This window comes from Cibotium barometz, chromosome 7 (genome assembly GCF_041138505.1).
Source record: "Cibotium barometz isolate CiBa-2024 chromosome 7, ASM4113850v1, whole genome shotgun sequence".
NCBI lineage: Eukaryota > Viridiplantae > Streptophyta > Polypodiopsida > Cyatheales > Cibotiaceae > Cibotium > Cibotium barometz.
The window spans coordinates 34,347,425-34,367,314 of NC_141052.1; the positions used below are offsets into that span (position 1 = coordinate 34,347,425).

At 49.2% G+C, this 19,890-nt stretch overlaps 1 protein-coding gene across 12 annotated transcripts in view; it reads left to right on the forward strand.

Moving 5' to 3' along the window:
• LOC147636910 (dihydrolipoyllysine-residue acetyltransferase component 3 of pyruvate dehydrogenase complex, mitochondrial-like) overlaps nucleotides 1-19,329 on the forward strand; it is an 83,410-nt gene extending 64,081 nt beyond the window's left edge. For 6 of the 12 annotated variants that reach the window (XM_086800492.1, XM_086800495.1, XM_086800498.1 and 3 more), the window contains 2 exons: nucleotides 17,995-18,087; nucleotides 18,281-18,713. In XM_086800492.1, coding sequence (XP_086656618.1) covers nucleotides 17,995-18,087; nucleotides 18,281-18,351 — 164 coding nt within the window. In that variant the 3' untranslated portion in view covers nucleotides 18,352-18,713. Of the gene's footprint in view, nucleotides 1-17,994; nucleotides 18,088-18,280; nucleotides 18,714-18,802 lie in introns of those variants that run through there. The other 6 variants (XM_086800493.1, XM_086800496.1, XM_086800499.1 and 3 more) reach the window with 2 other exon arrangements.
• The last annotated feature ends 561 nt before the right edge of the window (nucleotides 19,330-19,890 follow it).

Consider the following 19,890-nt stretch of genomic DNA (forward strand, 5'->3'; position numbering starts at 1 on the left):
TCTCCATGCTTCACATATACATATTGTTTGGTATTTACATCCCATATAGTACCTGTCTGGCTTGCCATATTGTCTAACAATGCTAAATGCTAGTGTTTGCAAGATTTTGGATCGTCGTTCTCCTAAGAAGAGAGAAGATCCTAGGCTTTGATACCAATGAGACTCCCCCGTTCGGGGTTGAGCACAATCTTGCCTTACACTTCAGGCTTCAGTAATTAACACAATTAAACAAGCTGAAAATGGCACCACAAAATGAAGCTTAATAAAACTGAAATTGAAATCACTTGGACATTGCACTACGGCCAGAAAGGGCCGACTCCCCTTGTAATAGATTATATTATTAAGGTTCTTGTTACAAGCTTCACATGCATTCACATGCCAAACTGTCCATAGGCATTCATGCAAATGAAAACAGCATTGCAAACATGGTTGTTGATGGGGTTGATTGCTTCCATAGCTTCCATTTGGTTTCACAGTCTTACTCCTCGATCCCTCAGCTAATCAAATGCAACTATGGTCCATTGGCGTCCATACACAAACATTGTGTGTGCTAAGACCGAGACATAGGACTATAATGACTAGTATTCGGATCTTGAGTAAGTGAAAGAGAGCTTAAATGAGCTCTTACCGCAATTCTGCTTCTTGTCTTTGAGTATAACCATCGTATGGTTGATGTCTATGTTTCCAGGAGTCCATTTTCACTCCCGGCTGAAATTAGGGTTTTCAGTAGGTATTCAGACTCCAAAATTGGGGCTTTTGGGTGCAAAAGATGCCCAAAGTAGAGGGCTATAGATGTACTATGGTTGCTCCAAAATTAGGGTTTCAAATATAATTAGGGTTTTTGTAAATTAGGGTTTACAGAAAATTTAGAGGTGATGGAATACTTAGGAGGCTCCATATTCATGAATAGAAGAGGAATTTAAATTGGTGATCATATGGAGACTATATAAATAGAAGACAAGATTTCTCAAGCTTTTATGGCTATGGGAATCATGAAAAAGAAGAAAATCAGCTTTTTCATAAGTGTGTGTGTGCAAAAATGAAAAGAGAAGTCTTCATATGGTTGTCGCCCACTTCCAGAGAGAGGAGAGAGAGGGAAGTTAAGCTTTCCCAACATGTAGAGGATGAGTGGAGGGTGCCTACTGGGCTACCCGTCCAAACCATCCCTCCTCTTGACATGTGGGAGGTTGTCCAAAGCTCATGACTTTGAGAAAAGGGTGCTTGAATATGTGCTTGGCCGATCAGGGATGGAAACTGGTCCAACCTCTTTATGATCGTCTGCTCAAACTTTAATGAAGTGTGGACACCTAAACTCACGCATAACTTGGGTGGACACACTTATTAAAGTGTGGACTCGCAAAGAGAAAAATTTGCCATTTGCTCATAAAATAAGCAACATAGAGAAAAGTAGTATACTTACCACCCGTCTACATTCCATAAGTGAGGTTAGAAGATAGCTTCACTCGCACAATTCACAAGATGGCATTTCCAACTCATGAACTACACGCACAATTCACGCATGCAACAAAACAGTTCATGCGACCTTACACCCATAAATGCAATGCAAGAATGCACCATGGAACAATTTCCCATTTCATTTAGCTAGTAACACCCATGGTACCATATTTTGGATATGGATGCGGATCAATATCCCTAGCCCAGATAACCAGTCTACTGGCTTTTAGTGTTGACAACAAGTCCTCGATCATGCCAGTCCATCTTATGGAACTCGTCCATAAGCCTGAAGCGCAAAGAATGCCCAAATAGTGACATCTCTCCCTGCTTCTAAACAGCTAACCGCAACTGAAATGCTTCCAGGTATGCTCGAAGGAGTTGCGGATACTCCTGAAAGTAAGCTTCATCCATCCACTTTGCATCCATGGGAGAATAATTCTTGAATTTCACAAGATAGCGTCTTTGTAGTTTGCCACCCGTAAGTTCATGCTCTTTATGAAAAGACAATTTGTTTGGGTTGCAAAACCTCTTCCACCTTCGGTGGATCCTCTAGGACTGGTTCCACAGGTGGAGGTCCCACATACTTGCGCAAGAGGCTCATCTTCCAATGATCCGGTAAAGCAAGCCGGAAAGCCACATCATTTATCTTTTTGATCACTTTGAAGGGTCCATAATACCTGGTAGAGAGCTTAGGGCATGCTCCCTCCTTACCAGGTCTCTTACTAAGCTTGGCTTTCTCAAATTTCAGCAATACCAAATCATTGTCTTTGATATCCAGTTGCCTTCTATGCTTGTTGGCAGCCTTCTTATGCTTTGCTTGAGAACGTTCGTTCAATGGCTGTCCGAACCTATGCAAAGGCAATATCAAGGTCCCTTATGTATTCATGGACAACAAGAATCTTATCCTTAGTGCGTAGGATGGGTGGCAATACCACTTTTCCATACATGATCTCAAAAGGAGCCTTGCTTGTAGAAGGATGTACCGTATTATTTGTTGGGGTAAAGGCGTTATGCCCACCCTTATAGTGTGTACAAGCCCATAAGTTATAGTACATAGTACACTTAGTACTTTTAATGTACTAAGTGCACTATGTGTACTAGTGCAATATACATGTGTGATAGGGGAGTCACACACTCATGCCTCATGAGTTGACTTATCCCCATAACTCTCTCTCCCTTGCTTCTCTGTGTATGTCTCCCACATGAACTAACCCTAATTCTTCCTGTTTCTCCCACACAACTGGTATCAGAGCCAATCTGCAGCTCTCTGCATGTGCAGTATTCTTCCAACACGATGGTGGGCGTGGAGCGGGAGACTAGGCAGTCGGTAGAGTCAAGCGTAGGCTACAGGGCGTAATACAACAGGCTCTAATCGTGTAGGCGCTAGGCGAATACGTCAACAAGCGCTACACGGCGAAGGCTGGCGCTAGGCGAACGAAGTCGTCAGGCGGGCGTGAAGCGAAGGCTATCACGTCATCTGAAGTTCAGCACCACTAGGCGAAGGCAGGCGTTGGCGAACAGCGTGGAGCGAAAAGGGTTGGGCGAAGGCGTTTGCGAATTCACGCGGGCTACAGCCGGCTTGAAACCCAACTCGTCACCGGCGCTCAAGTTGGGTGGCAGGCGTTGAATCATTAGCGAAGGCAGGGCGGGCGTCCGTCAGTGTCTGTGCGCGCAAGCTCTCGTTGTTGGAAGGAAGCAGAAGCAGGCTTTTCTTGTGTATATTTTGTGAAGAGGTGAATGGGCGGGGAGGAGCGCGTGGTGTGCGTGGCCTCCCTGCAGTTCGCCTGCACCGACGATGTTGAAACCAACGTCCAACATGCGGAAAGGTTGGTGCGGAAAGCTCATGCCAAGGGCGCACAAATAGTGTTAATCCAGAGCTAGGCGTCTATTAAGGAGCGTAAGGCTGCAACGCTACGTGGTTTTGGTCAACATAACGCTCAGGTTCCCAGCCTGCACACCTGAATCCGTACCTGCACAACAGCTCCTTCAATTGCTCATTTCTGCAAAAGCAGCACCTAATTCCCAGCAAGTTGAAGAAAAATCAGAAAATTATAAGGTATTTTCCTCAATTTTTTTTTGGGATTTGCAATTGAGCAAGTACAATCAACAATTGAGCAGATACAGGTGTCGAATTGCTCAATTTTGAGCAAAATTGGCAAAATTGGGTGACATTGGTCACAATCAGGATCAATTTGCAGGAAATTGGATGTCGAAATTTGGGGCTTTTGATGTAATTGTGCAATTAAGCACTCATACATGCTGTATGATGTGAAAAATCGCACATTTGGGCAAAATTGCAGCAAATTGCAGTGCAAATCAAGGGGCTTTTGTGCCGATTTGGTTGATTTGCATGCAGGCAATCGCATTTGATGTTGTGGATAATGTGTTGATTCCTTACAAGCACTCAATGTGCCTGTAAATCAAGGGGGTTTCATGTATTTGATGTATATGTGGCCAAGGGGTAGCATCGTGAACACTCTTGGATGCCTTCATGTGCGTCAATGTACCATGTATGATCAGAAATTGATCTTAAATCAAGGGGTTTTTCAAGTTCGTATGCTTGTTGAGCTTGGCAAAGCAGCAGGCAAGACATTTATGCCTTGAATCCTCAAAAATCAGCTTGCAGTCAAGGGGCTTTTGCCCAATTTCTGTTCGGGACTGTTGTATGCAGTGTACAGGACTGTAAAAGTCTGATTTTCACTCATTTGGACAGCCAGAAGAGCATTTATTGCTACTGTACCTGCTGGTACAGATTTGGCACAGCTTTGTGCATGTTTTGGCATGGCTGCACACTGTTTTGAGTGACCAAAAGGTTCAATTTCAGCTGCTGTACTTGCCGGTACAGGTTTGGTACATCATTGGTGAGCACTTGGTACTGCTGTACAGTACTTTGGAAGGGCAACAGAGCACATTTAAGGTGCTGTCCAAAATCTGCAGCAACCAGATTTTGGTGATTTCATCACATAAAGTGGGAGAAAAGTTGCATTCTTGCTTCCGCAATGGGAGATAAAGCTTGGGAGAAAAACTGTGAGCACTTTGTGTGCTTTTGGTGCATTGTTTGCACATTTTTGCAGGGAGTCAGGCATTGACAGGTTGCATATTGCTATGGCAACCCCACAGGTGAGAGCTCTTCATTGCTTCACATCAAGAAGCTTGAAGGCTCGCATAATTATGATATTTGGCAAACCCAGTGCTACAATGTGTTGCTTCAGAAAAAGCAGCACAAGCCTATCAAAGAAAGGGGTGTAATGCCCGCTTCTCTTACTGCTGAAGAGTGGGAAGATATGGATGAGCTGGCAAGATCTACTATCATGTTGTCTGTGTCAGACTCATTACTTTTCAGCATTTGTGAAGAGAAGACAGCTTGGGGAATGTGGCAGAGATTGCAGGACTTGTATGTCCAACAAAGTGCCTCAAGCAAAGTGTATTGGTTGAAGAAACTCATAGGTCTTCAGATGAAGGAAGGGGCGTCTATGACAGCCCATCTAAATGAGTTTAATGGTATTGTCAGCCAGGTCATTAATCAAAAGTTGGCAATGGACGATGAGTTCAAAGCCACTTTTCTGTTATGCACTTTGCCAGAGAGTTGGGACACATTCAGGACAGCCACTAGCAATTCGCATGCTATGCTGTCATATGCAGATGTTGAGGGTGCTCTTCTTCAAGAAGAGATGAACAGGAAAAACAACTCTGTTGGAAAGTCCAATGCAATGAATGCACGTGGGAGATCCCAGCAAAGGGGGAAAAGCCAAGAAAGGGGAAGGAGCAAGTCTCGCTCCAAAAAGGATTTGGAATGCCATTATTGTGGCAAGAAGGGACACATTAAAAAGCAATGCTACAAATGGAAAAATGATCAAAAAGAAAAGGGAAAAGGCAAAGACAACTTCACTTGATGCCCATTCACTTCTTACAGGTGGTCATGGTATGCACTCATGGATCATTGATTCAGGAGCCTCCTTTCATGTCACAGGTTGCAGAGACTTGTTTGTCAGGTATACTGCTGGCAATGAAGGAGTGGTTTATTTGGGTGATAACCATGCATGCAAGATTCTTGGCAGAGGTGATGTGAGGCTTGTGTTTTCAGATGGCTCACAGCTTATGCTCCATGATGTCAGGCATGTGCCTGAGATAAAAAAGAATCTGCTTTCTACTGGACAGCTTGATGATACTGATTATGTTACCACATTTGGTAGTGGAAAGTGGAAAATTAGTAAGGGCTCACTGGTTGTTGCCAGAGGCTCTAAGGTGGACACTCTTTACTTCATGCATGCAGGTGTTTGTCACCATGCTAATGTAAATGCAACCGAGTTGCCGGAAATTCTATGTGGCATAGCCGGTTGGGACACATGAGTGTCAAGGGAATGGAGCAATTGTCTCGTTTGGGTTACTTGCCTTCTCTAAAGTTTTCAAGTTTTCAGTTTTGTGAGCATTGTATATATGGTAGGCAACTACAGTGCCCCCACAAGAAAGCTCTTGGACAGAAAGATGCTCAGTTAGAGCTTGTGCATACAGATGTATGTGAGATGCCTCAGCTTTCTTTGGGAGGGGTGTGGGCGGGCGAAGCTAGGATCGCCATCTCCACCGGCCCGGAGTGGCGGTGGAACAGCCGCTGGACTGAACTTTGGCCTGAACTCTGGCCTACCCAGCTGCGCTGCCCCGGGGCAGTGGGTGGTCTGGCGAAGTATCCTGGAGAGGCCGAGGGAGGGATGGGGGCTCGCGGCGAGGAGGGGGGAGAGCGAGGAGAGGATGGAGAGGCATCTGCGAGAGGATAGGTGTCAGGGGGGGCCGCCGGGGGAGGCTGGAGGGGGGGCTGGGGGGGAGAGGGGGGGTGGAAGGAGTGCTCTCCGGGTGAGGGGAAGGGGAGCCGGGGGTCGCAGAGTGCGGCCCGGGATCCTCAGGAATCTTCTCCAAGGAGGGGGCGGGGCCCCCCGCGGGGGGAGGTGGGAGCGGGGTCTCCACGTGGGAGGCTCCACCAACCGCCTCAACGGGCACTGAGTCTGAATCCTCGTCCATCGGGGTGGGACCTGCTGGCCGCCTATCCCTGACTGGAGCATAAGTGCGGGTAGGTGCCTGTACGCCAGCCGGAGTCGCCTGTCCGCCAGTCTGTGCCACCTGCTGGCGTCTGCGAGACGGTCCCTGCGGGCCGGGCGTTTCCGTCGACGAACCTCCTGCCATCCGCCAACCTCCTGGGTCTGCGCGGCATCCTCCGCCAGGGCCTGCTCGTCAGATGATGGCGCTTGCTGTGGCGAGCCAGGGATGTCCGGTCTCTGAGGTGGATCTCCACCACTCGGGTCTCCTGCAGGGGGTCCAGAGGCGACATAGCGTGAAGGATGAACCCCCTTGCGGGGGCAGGCGCGTGCGAGATGGCCCATCTCCCGACATGTGTAACACTGGCCGGGGAGGCCCGAATACTCCACGCGCTGTCAGGAGTCGCAGCGGCACTGCTTATGGGATTGCCCACAGGCACAACAGGTATGGCAGCGCGCTCTCAGGATGGTTTTTGCAGGCTCACCAGGTGAGATGCTGGTGACGTGGGGTGCGGTGGCTTGGGCCACGGACAGCGGCCCGGCCCTTGGATATGAGGACGTCCCTGGCAGTGCCACCTTCCAGGTCTCTGACAGGGCGATTTTGTGTCTTTTATTGATGATGCCACACGCAAGGTGTGGGTTTATCCTCTTCGTTTGAAGAGTGATACATTCTCAGTGTTTCAGAAGTTTGTTGCTCTTGTTGAGAATCAAACTGGCAAAACACTGAAGGCTTTGCGTTCTGACAATGGTGGAGAGTATATGTCCAAACAGTTTCAGGACTTTTGTGATGCTAAAGGCATCAAGAGGGAGCTCTCTACTCCTTATGATCCTCCACAAAACGGGACAGCAGAGAGGATGAACAGGACCATTCAGGAGAAGGTCCGTTCTATGTTGTCTCATGCTGCATTACCTCATGGTTTTTGGGCTGAAGCTGTTATGACAGCCGTTCACCTTATAAACAGGTCACCTAACACGAGGCTTGGTGGGAAAGTGCCAGAGGAAGTATGGACAGGGAAGCCTCCGTCATACAAGCACTTGAGAGTGTTTGGTTGCGTTGCGTACGTGCACATACGCAGGGAAATGCGCACCAAACTTGATCCTAAGTCTCACAAATGCATATTCCTAGGATATGGTGACGGAGGTGAAATGGGGTATAGACTTTGGGATCCCATGAATAGAAAGATCATACGCAGCAATGATGTCATTTTTGATGAAACATGCATGTATAAGGAGCCTGCAAGGCAACAGGACCCTGACAGAGTCATCTTTGATGATGATGGACATCATGGACAACAACAAAGGGCTGTAAATCAGCCATTACAGCAAGAAAACCAGCCCTTAAATGGTGCTGAAAATGGTCAGTCAGAGATGGCAGAAGATATCCCTATGGATATACCATAGTTAGAGGAGATACCGGGCATGATTTTTCAGCCTTATGGCATGGAACAGGAGCCACCAATGGGTGATATGCAGGCTGGACAGCAACCTGCAAATGATGGTCATTGGGTACGGAGGTCCACTAGACCCTCCAGAGCCCCTGACAGGTTTGTTCCAGGGGTTGACTACTTGATGCTCACTGACTGTGGGGAGCCCTCATGTTATAAAGAGGCTTTACAGAGGGCAGACAAGGCTCTATGGGAGCGTGCCATGAAGTCAGAGATGGATTCTCTGCACAAAAATGGAACATGGAAGTTGGTGCATTTGCCTGCAGGCAAGAAGGTTTTGCCATGCAAGTGGGTATACAGGCTCAAAGTTGCATCTGATGCAAAGCCAAGATACAAAGCCAGGTTAGTGGCTAAGGGCTTCAAGCAGGAATATGGTGTGGACTTTGATGAAATCTTCTCTCCAGTGGTCAAAATGACCACTGTGTTGGCTTTGGTTGCACATGATGATCTGGACTTGATTCAGATGGATGTGAAGACTGCTTTTCTTCACGGTGATCTCCATGAGGAGATATATATGCAGCAGCCAGAGGGTTATGCAGTGAGTGGAAAGGAGAAGCTTGTATGCAAGCTGAAAAAGAGTCTTTATGGGCTCAAACAGGCACCAAGGGAATGGTATCATAAATTTGATACATTCATGAAATCCCAGAAATTCAGGAGAAGTGACATAGATCACTGCTTGTACACCAAGAAAGCTTTGGATGGCAGTCTATTGATCCTCATCTTGTATGTTGATGATATGTTGATTGCCGGAAAATCTCGTAAGGAGATGGATGCCTTGAAGCAGAGGCTGCATCAAACCTTTGATATGAAGGATTTGGGTGATGCAAATCACATTTTGGGTATGCGGATACTTCGGGACAGAAATCAACATGTGTTGTATATGTCTCAGAAGTTATACATTGGCAAAGTCTTGCAGAGGTTCAATATGGACGGGGGGAAGAAGACCAGTACTCCTTTGCCTCCATATGTGAAACTCAGTGCTATGGACAGCCCACAGTCAGATAGAGACAGGGCTGATATGGCCAAGATTCCGTATGCTTCAGCTTGTGGCAGTCTCATGTATGCCATGGTTGCTACTAGGCCGGACATTGCATTTGCAGTGGGAGTGGTTTCTAGATACATGGCCAACCCTGGCAAGAAGCATTGGGAAGCAGTGAAAGGTGTCATGAGATACCTGAAGGGCACACAGGATTTGTGCATTTGCTTTGGCAAACAGGATGCATTAGTGCATGGTTACACGGATTCGGATTATGGCGGTCATCCAGATAACCGGAAGTCTACTACCGGTTATGTGTTTACATTCACAGGAGGTGCTGTGTCATGGATATCCAGGATGCAGAAGTGCACAGCCTTATCTACTACAGAGGCCGAGTATATTGCAGCCACAGAGGCTTGCAAGGAGGCATTATGGCTATCTCGGTTAGTGGTTGATTTGGGTTATACAGGGGATATTCCATTGTTGCATTGTGACATTCAGAGTGCCATCCAGTTGGCAAAGAACCCTGTCTTTCATGCAAAGACGAAGCATGTGGATGTGAAGTATCACTTCATCAGAGAGGTGATAGAGAACAAGCAAATTCAGCTTGTTAAGATTCATACGGATGACAACCCGGCTGATGTGTTGACGAAGAGTTTGCCTCCGGAGCGGTTTGCTCATTGCAGACACTTGATGGGCATTGGATGAGGCCATTTTCAGCCTTGATATGGCCTTGTATATTATCATGTACATGCTGATTTTTCTTTTCCTTCATTTAAGGGCACTTTGCCTTTAAGTGGGAGGTTGTTGGGGTAAAGGCGTTATGCCCACCCTTATAGTGTGTACAAGCCCATAAGTTATAGTACATAGTACACTTAGTACTTTTAATGTACTAAGTGCACTATGTGTACTAGTGCAATATACATGTGTGATAGGGGAGTCACACAGTCATGCCTCATGAGTTGACTTATCCCCATAACTCTCTCTCCCTTGCTTCTCTGTGTATGTCTCCCACATGAACTAACCCTAATTCTTCCTGTTTCTCCCACACATTATTGTATGCAAATTCCACAAGTGGTAGATACTTTTCCTGAAGCTCTCCAATGAAGCTTTTGCTTGTCCTTGATCTGCTGTCCACAACACAGCTTAGTGTCACCAATTTAAGTAGCCTGCACAGCCCTCACTGATGTCTAGGTTACGAGTCCCCAATCAGCCCATGTAAACTGACCATACAGAAGCCAGTGACCTTCTGGTGAACTTCGTCTTTCCATCCAGGCAGAAAAACAGATCTGGCATGCAACCCACTAGGCTGGCAGAACTTCTTTCTCTGCAGCACAGACCTACAGCCTGTACCTTGCTAGACATCCGTACGGTTGTGCGGACTGCTGTGTTTGCTGTTCATGTTTCTGTCCCCACTGGTTCTTGCAGGGAGGGGGAAACTCTTTGTTTCTTTCTTTTACCAACTTTGACTTAGTTAAAGAACCTTAGGGCCCTTAACTAAGGATTTGGGGCCCTTTAAATAATACCATGCAAAAGCTATAAATCCATAATGCTAAAGACCGTTTTATTTTTTATTTTTTCCGAGAAAAGATCCTTTCATTAGTTATGTAAAAAACGCCCGTAGGGCTACAAAAGAGATCTCTCCTGCTCCTAACAGAGAGAAGAGCAGTGAATACATCATGGCAGCCCGGGAGACTCTCCCTAGGTGCTGCAAAATACAAGCATCAGTCTAAAAAACTGAGCGGCTAAATCATACAATGGGGGGGGGGGGGAAGAGCCAAACAGGTGGCCTGTAGTGCCAACGGGGGGATCCCGTGTGTAGGGTGTAGAAAGGGCCGCAGCGCCAAGTGGTATGAAAGGCCTGGCGCCGTAAGATCGCCTCATCCGAGTCTCCCCGGATGCGGTCGTACTGTCCTCGCAGGGTGTGGATCAACTCCTGCCAAATCCCCCGAACAGTCTCTGCTGGAGGCTCTAATCTCCCCTCAAAGGCCGTAAAGCACCGGGCCCTCCAGGTGAACCAGATGGTGAGGCTGCTGAGGAGCTCCCATCGTAAATCCCTCTCCTGTGTCCAGCTGGTGGACGAGAAATCCGGTGCCGGAACCAGGCGAGGCTGGCCCCTAATAAATCTGATGGTCTGACTGCCCTGCTCCATCTCATAGCCCATAGCAGGCCCTGACGAAGTCGACCAAGCAGCGGCACCCCACGTAAACATACCCTCTGGAGAGAGGGGGGCCAGAATACGCAGCATCCGCACAGCCAAATCTGCTGTGCCTGAGGGCAGTCCCAAAGGCAATGTCTCTGTGTCTCCATAGGGTGGCCGCATCGGACGCAGGCCGCCGGAAGACCGCTGTAAACAAGCCAAGTGCCAACTGCTGAGCCCTTGTGGGCGACCAGCCACTGAAAAGCCGAGATCCTGCGGGCCTGTCGACTAGCCCAGAGCCGAGCCCAGAAATCCTCCAGGAACTCCTGTGAGAGTCCCTGCAATCGCCAATGCCCCGCTGCCGCCGCTGGAGAAACCGTCCTCCTCGACGTCAAAATATGCCGTCCCAGCCGAACAGTATTACTGGAAAAAGGTGATCTCTGTGGCCTCAAGGGATGCATAAGGATCATGCCACTCGTACTCCCCGGGGTCCCACTGTAGCCGGGCCAAGGGGCGCGCTGCATATGCCCATATGCGCCAATCCGGGAGCACGTCAGCAGGGTCGGGGTCAATATGCCACTTCCGAGAAGCGGCAGCCACTACCCGAATCCTCTGAAAGGTGCACTCTGCAACCAAAGGCGACTCCACCTGCACTCTCTGAAGTCTGCCCTCATCCTGAATCTCATAATAGAGGCATCTGCCATCCTCAGTGCTAGCTCTGACAGCAATCAGGATCTCCAACTGTGTAAAGGCTCCCATCCACCGTGGGGCCACTGGCTCGAGAGGTGTGAACCACTCCTCTGTAAGTGCCTCCTGAATATCATCCCTCATAATCAACCCCCCTCTGAAGTGACTCAGCCTCTCCACCTGGGTCTCCTCTGGTAGACTGCAGAAAGCCTGCCAGTCTCCAAAACTACGAGCTGGGCCTGCCGCTAAAGGTCCCCAGGCTAGACGAGGCCGAGAACCCAGCATATGACCCTGTTCTGTACGAACCGCTGGGCTCCAGATGAGCGGCTGCCTAGCCCGCTCCTCAACACAAGAAGGAGGCCGCTGAGAGAGCCCGGTCTCAGCAGCTCCCAAGCTCTCAGGATGCTCAAAGCAAATCTGTCCTCCCATCCTCTACTGAGGCCTGTCCTCCTCATCTCTATGAAGATCCAGCGAATCTCTGGTGCCCAAGTACCCCCTGCAGGAGGCGCCCGGGCCTGCAGTCGCTGCAAGAGGAGCTCTTTCCAAGGCTCAGCGCCTGGAAGCAACCCCCGAACAATAAGCTTCCGCAATAAGGCTCTACTCTGATCGACTGGATCTATAATGCCCAAACCGCCCTGAGCCAGCGGAAGTGTAATAACTGCCCATGCAACCTTTGCCCGAGCTGGCTGACCGTCCCGCCCAGACCACAGAAAGTTCCTGATCAGCCTCTGTACCTGGCTGATGCAAGACATAATGTACCACATAGTCGCTAACAGCACCTGATTTGCCACCACCACCCTCCCAGCCAAGGATAGTCGAGCTGTACTCCAATACAATAGCTTCTTCCGAATGCTGAGAAGAAGCGGGGCAATCTGCTGCTCAGGTGACAAATCGAGGCCAATCTGGCAGCCCAAATACCGCACTGCTGTGCCTGGAGGAATCCATCTAAAACCGGGGTCCGGGCTCCATGCCGGAGTGGGAGCACTACTGATCCAAAAGGCAACTGTCTTGCGCCAATTGATCAATGCTCCCGAAGCTGCACTAAAAACCTGGAGCGACTGCTCTGCCCGAATAAGATTGGCCTCTTGGCCATGCAAAAATAAGCCCGTGTCGTCTGCAAACTCAGCATCAAGCAAATCCTCCCCCCGGACTGGGAGCTGAAGTCCTCTCAAACCAACCTCCTCTGCCGTCAAATACATACTCATAGCCTCCGCAAAGAAGAGAAAAAGGAAAGGGGCGAGAGGACACCCCTGACGGACTGATCTGGTCAGCTCAAAACTCGGCCCCCGACCTCCTGCAATCAGCACCTGGCTGCGAGCTGTGGAATACAAAGCTGCCACCCCTCTGATCCATCCTGGCTCAAAGCCCAGGCGTAGCATAGTGCCCTCTAAGAATCCCCAATCAACTCTATCGTATGCCTTCTCAAAATCGAGAAGCATCACGACCAAGTCCTCGCCAAGAAACCTAGCTCGGGCCGTCGCCTCCCAGAAAGTAAAGATGTTGTCAAGGATACTGCGCTCCTTGACAAATCCTGTCTGAGTAGCATGAATCAACTCCCCCAGGAAGGGCTGGATCCTCAAACTCAAGGCCTTTGCCAAGACCTTGTACACAGTATTGAGGATCGTAATAGGCCTCCAATGCCGAATATCATCTGATACTCCCTCTCCCTTGGGGATAAGATAGATCAAGCCCTCTGAAAAGCTCTGCGGCATCACCCCAGTGTCCAAAACATGCTGAAAGCCCCTGCGGAGGCCTGGCCCCAAAAGGTCCCAATAGCGCATAAAAAAGGCCGGGGTCAGTCCGTCCTCCCCTGGGCAACTATGTCGCGGCAGGACCCTCAAGGCCTCGACAAGCTCAATCTCTGACAGAGGCGCACCTAGAACTGTGCGCATATGGTCTGTGACCCTCCTCTGCACATGGGCCCACACAGTCTGTCTGCATACATCTCGATCCTCAGTGGCTGGCTCCGCTGAAAGCAAGTCACTATAAAAAGCAGTGGCAATGGCTCTGATCTCCCCGAGCTCAGTAGCTATCGATCCATCCGGTCTACCAAGCTGGCGAACCCCTGCTCGCGCATGACGGGGTCCAGTGATCTCAAAAAACTCCCCAGTCACTCTATCACCAAGCTGCGTCCACGGAGAGGCCTGACGACGATAGTAAAACTCATGTCTCTGCTCCTCTACCTCTCTAACCTCCTGGCGTGCCTGGCTCAGCTGGGACGCCACCCACTCACATGCAGGCTGCTGCTCCTGAAGGCGCTGTAGCGAAGCAAGGCTGCGTCTCAGCCGTTGCTCCCGCTCGCGAATCTCTCCCAGTCGTGTCAAAGCTGCAGCGTGTAGAAAAGAGCTAAGATCAATGAGTCCCTGGGCACACTGGCCCACTGCATCCTGGTCAGAGCACTGACTATCATGCCAGATCCTCTCAATGTCCTCAGCGAGACTGGGATCTGCAAGTACCCTCTCTGGGATCCTCAACTGCAAGCTGGGCTCCCGTGTCCCCTCCTTCAATGTCAATATAACCGGCGCATGATCTGAAAATGAGGTGCCAGCAAGAATGCCGACGGAGCCCCCTCGCTCCCCTAACCAATCGCCCACATAAAAGCGATCAATCCGAGATAGATTAGTCCCTCCCTGCCGGCGATCCGACCGAGAGAAACTAAGACTGTCCTGAGACCGGGAGAAAGCCCCATGCTGCCATGCATCAGTGATCCTCAGTGACATGCAAAACCGGTCCCAAGCTGCAAGCTCCGTGCCGTGCACTGTAACATGAATGCCTCCCACCCTATCTGCCGGGTCCTCAAGCATGTTGAAGTCTCCCCCAACACACCAATGTGCGGCCTCTGGCAATGCATCTGTAACCTGAGTCCAAAACTCTGCTCTGGCACTAGCATGATTGGGTGCATAGATGTTGAGCACACCCAATAGCTCATCATGCATCCTCAGAATGACATACTGTGCTCTACCAGGCACAATGATCCCTCGATCCACAATGGCCTGCCGCCATACATCTGCAATAACCATGCATACTCCTCCCTGTCCACCCAAAGGACCAAACCCTGCAGACCAAAAAGTGTCCCATCTACCAGGCATCACCGAACCATATCTCCGGATCCTGCTCTCACCCAAGTGGTGCTCCTGCATCATCAAAATGTCAATGCTGCCACCAACCAGGCATCTCTGAAGCTCATGCCTCAAGCAACCTCGATAGCGTATAAAGTGTGCTCCGCCAAGGCCCTGTACATTCCATGAGATGATCCTCATGGATGCCCTGCTGAGGTGGATGCTGTCTCAGCCGTCCGGCGGGCCTTCGCAAGCGGCTTGGATGGAGAATAGTGCCCATCCGAACGGCTGCGAATCTGCCCACCCGGTGTACTGCAAGAATCCCGGATCAGGCGCCAGTGGCTGTGGCCCATGGCAACTGCCTCCTGCTCTGACAGAGAAACCTCGTGTATACTCACATATCCAGGGTCGCGCGCCAAGTCTGCCACTATGCACGACCAAATGCCGAATCCCTGAGGTATCCACACTCCCGGGATCCAAGAAAAAATGAGACAACTCCCAAAGTCGGCCTATCACATCAGTCACCTCCAGATCGCTCATGTGGTGAGAAAACTCAACTGCTTGAGTCTTCAAAGTGCTGAGAGCGAGCTCTAGAGTCCACTCCCGATCACAAGGTCCACATAGAGGGAACGAGAAGGCCACCGCTGAGTCTAGTGCCTCCTCCCCGCGGGCCGGAGGTATAGGTGAGGCGGGCGGAGGGGGAGGAGGGGGAGGCGAGGGAGGTGGAGAGGGAGCCGCTGCCGAAACCGGAGCGGAGGCGGGAGGAGGCGAAGGTGGAGACGAGGCGGTGGGAGGGGACGGGGGTGGCGGGGGTGAAGAAGGGGGAGCTGGCATCTCCTGGTCCTCAGTCGCTGCAGGGGTCTCCTCCTGAAGGGGAGCAAAGCTGTTCCTCACGGGAACCCAGTGAGGCTGAGACTGTGGCTGCTGCTGCAGCGGTCTCTGTGCGTGCTGCTGTGGCTGTCTCCCTCGGCGGCGCCCCTGTCCAGGCTGCCACTCCGAGGTCTCTGTGGCCTGAGCAGGTGTCCCTAAGGCAGCCTGTCGAGCCGAATCTGTGGGCGGGCCATCAGTAGCCTGCTGCTGTGGTGAGGGGCGAGGTCTCCTGCGAGGGCAGGCCTTGGCCAGATGACCGACCTGCCTGCAAATGAAGCACTGGTTCGGGAGCCCCGAGAACTCCACTCTCTGATCTATCCACCCCCCCCCCCCCCCCCTATCCTAGGTAGCTGAATGACCTTAGGAAGGGAGGAGATGTCAGACACCAACACTCTGACCGAAGGTAGCCCCGCTGCTCTGGCCACCACTGAAGCTGCTGAGGGGCCCGTCTCTAGTACCGAGCCCACCAATGCTCCGAGCCTGGGGAGGAGCGGAAGATACTCCCGGCGAAGACCAGGGAAACAAACTGTAATATGGAAGAGGCACTCTCCCTGCTCCGCCGCTGCTGGGTCAAATCCATGCTGCCAAGGTCTGAAGAAAGCCCGAGCACCCCTGATGTCCAGAGGACTCATGGCAAGGACCTTGGCAACGCTCTGGGCGGCCTCGAACTCGATCTGATAATGGCCCCGGCCCAGGAGCTGTACATCCAGGATCTTGCCCACATCTGCAAGAAGGCGAGCCTGAAGAAGATCCCTGATCTCCCCTCTGCTGGGGCGAGTGCCGACTATACGGCAGATGGTGGAATGAGCCTGGAGGCGTTCCACCTCTGCAGTGAGGCTCGCTTCCTCTTCTGGCGAAAGAGAAAGCCTGATGGGGATGACCTCGGGGACGGGCGAGGGGGCTGCGGGTGAGTCCCTCTGAGGCGAGGCGGGAGGAGTCTCCATCAGAGTCTGAAGCTCAGGCGAAGGCGAGGCGAATGCGGAAAACCTGCAAGAAACGGGCTGCACCCAAAGAGGCGGAAGACCGGATGAAAATGAAGAAAAACAAAACCCCCTGGGGGTGAACAACACGAAAGAGGAGGGAGAGGGGGAGAACGAAGGAGAAGCCCTGGGGTGGGGGGGGGGGGGGGGCGGCAACAAAGCGAAAGGGAGGGGAGGCGGGGCGCTGCTGAAGGGGGGGGGCGGGCGCGAACAGGCGGAAAGGAGGGGGCGAACAGGCGACAGAGGGGATGGGAGGGCGAACAGGCGAAGAGGGGGTTGGGGGCAAAAATACGAAGAGGCGGGGGGAGGCGCAGCAGCGAGGCAGGAGGGGGGGCGCAAAAGCGAGCAGAGGGGAGCGAAGGCAGGCGGGGGGTGAAAAAGCGAACAGGCGGAGAGGAGGGAGGCGCACAGGCGATAGAGAGAGGGGGGGCGTGCAGGCGGGCGCACAATGCAGGGTGGAGGCGGGAGCTTCAGCGAGCTACGAAGTGCGATCGGTCCAGAGGTCTCAGCCTTCCAGATTGCTACAAAAATTAGCTTCAAAGACCGTTTTATTTTTGTTAGTGAAATTGGAAAAAGCATGAATAATGCTTTTGTTTTTAAAAAAAAACCCGTAGTGTTATGCAAGTAAATTGAAAGATTGCTTACCTCTTGCAAAACTTATAAATTCGTACATGTTACTTGTCTTTGTACAAGTACACACTTGCGTACGGGTCTGTAAGAGGTTTCACTAGGCAATGTCCAGACTCCACACCCAAAAACGAGTCATGCGCTCATTTTCAATCATCAAGTATTCACACTTGACAATCGAACCAAATTGAAGAGCTTTTTTTCTAATTAATACATAAAATCCCCCATGCTTTGACACATCGTTACCTCTTTTGCCTCTGCTGTCAGAACAAGCTTCCCTTATCCCTTTAGGATAAGGTTGTCAAAATAATTTATCCCTCTAGGACAAGTTGGTCAAAATGTATGGGTCTTTGTGAGATCGATGACAACTTCCCACATTGTACCCTAGTGAAAATCGGCAACTTGCAAGGGTCATTGTTGTTGTAAATGTATAAATTTTTTATCTCGTACCACTTTGCAATGTCAGTACTGCTACTGTAGAATCCCAACTTTAGTATCACTGCATTTCAAGTGGCTTCAAGAAAGTTTGTGGTCTTACAAACAGATCCTCAACCTGTCAGACTGGCGAGGGTTTTTGGATGGGGGAAATCCCTCTTCTGTGAGGGACAGGCAGGCGAGGGCTGTCCTTTCGATAGAGGCCTAGGGGGATCGGTCTATAAGCCCCTTAGTCTACTTTTGCCGACAGTCAATAATGAGATTTGATGGTTTTTTGTTTTTTTTTCCTGCAGCTGACAAACGTGTTGTAAGTGACTCGGAAGGCGGATTCACAACAGCATCATTTATGTCCATTACACTGAGCTGTGATCACCGAGTTGTGGATGGTGAGTTTCTGCCCATGATTATGTTTGCCATAGTGAGTCTCTCATTTACAAGTTTTTTTTGTCTGGATTGTCCCTAATCATATCCGCAACAATGATGCTTTTTGTTTGCAAGTCTTTGCGGAGACTGCTTCTATTTGCTAAGGTTTAATAAGGAAATTCAGTTAACCTGATCCAATTCATTATCTCAATCTAGGGGCTATTGGAGCTCGATGGCTTGGTGCTTTCAAGGGATACATCGAGGATCCAATCACTTTAGTTCTTTAAAGGATCACCAGAATGTAAGTTCTCTTCTGTTTGCTTATAAGACTGGTTGAGATGTATTTTCCAAGGCATTTGGGCCTGTGTATTTTGCAATAATATCCACGGGATAAAAAGCCTGAACACAACTTCTGCTGGGCTACTTTCTCACTTTTGAGGAACTATCTATGCTGCAAATATGTGGAGAGGGGGGGTTATGCCCAAAACAGCCTTGCTCATTTTTCCCTTGTGAGCATAACTCACTTGGAGCCAGGCCTTTTTATGGATTTTGAGTTAATAGGATCAAGGCACACTTTTTTCTGACACTGTTTATTCTTACTGGGGCTTCATTCAATAGAGTTCAGCAACTGGCAAGCAGATTCTGTTTTGAATGCCTTTAAGAGTTTGTTGGGTGGGTTTCTTTTGTTCTTTCCAGCAATGGTTTTTTTTATGCAAACATAACATTCACTTTGTGCAGAGTGGTTGTTCATAATTGTGAATGCATCATATTGATGTAATATGAAGCAACAAACGTTTGTTTGGCAGCATAAAGCTTTAGCCACATTAAAGAAGCGGGCTCAACACATTCAAGGACAATTAACATAAGATAATGCTGTCTTTTTCCACAAGGCCAAAGTTGTAAAATTGAATGCCCAAGTGCTTGCCACTCTCTCTCGTTTCATGTTTAATTAGCCAAGGCATCTCGTGCAAGTGAAAGGTCATTGGAGGCCATAAGTAACTGAACAAGTTTTCTCAAGTGGTCTTTTTACAAGATCGGCAATCATTTTTTGGAACTTCTTCCATGGGTACGTTTGTGTTGACTGGAGTCTCTCAGCATTAAATAGTAGTACTTTTTTGTTGGCTAAGTGTCCAGAGATGCACTTTTCAGGTTTTACAATACCATCTAATTCTTCTTCCTGCGTCATGTACTGCATAATTATTGATTTTTTTTTTGACAATTCTCCAAAAAAAAAATTCAAATAAAAATATAATTGGTTGGTGTAATGATATTTTGTAATGATTTTTTATCATGGCTGTGTGCGTAAATCGCATTTGAGGTCTATTGTTCTTCATGTAAGCAAATGGACGAGTAACCACATCAACGCTTTGAAAGTTACTGTTTAGTAGTAAGATTGGTTGTTTTGGACAGTATCATGCTGACAAGTTTTATGTTGCATGTCATGTTATGTGGATAGAATCCTTCTTTTTGGTTGTTTTCATAGGAACATTAAACTTTTCGTTCGTTTCATCGTTTTGAAGATTTTGTTTTGTTTCGTTTCGTTTCTTTTGTTTTAGACCAGACTCTTTTGTTTTAGACCAGACGTAGAGATTTTGAAATGACGTTTCTTATACATACATATGCCAAATTTATAACATAGCCAATAGAGAGATAAAGATGCATTTTTTAAGTAAAATCTATTTCAAAATAACAACTTGAATATAAAAGAGGCTCAAAACACCTTCTAAAGTTAAAATTTAATTCAAATCCAAGAGCCTAGATTTATCGTTCAAGTAAGAGTCAAGACAAAAAGTGTATTTAGGATGTAAAAAGTGTATCTACGATGT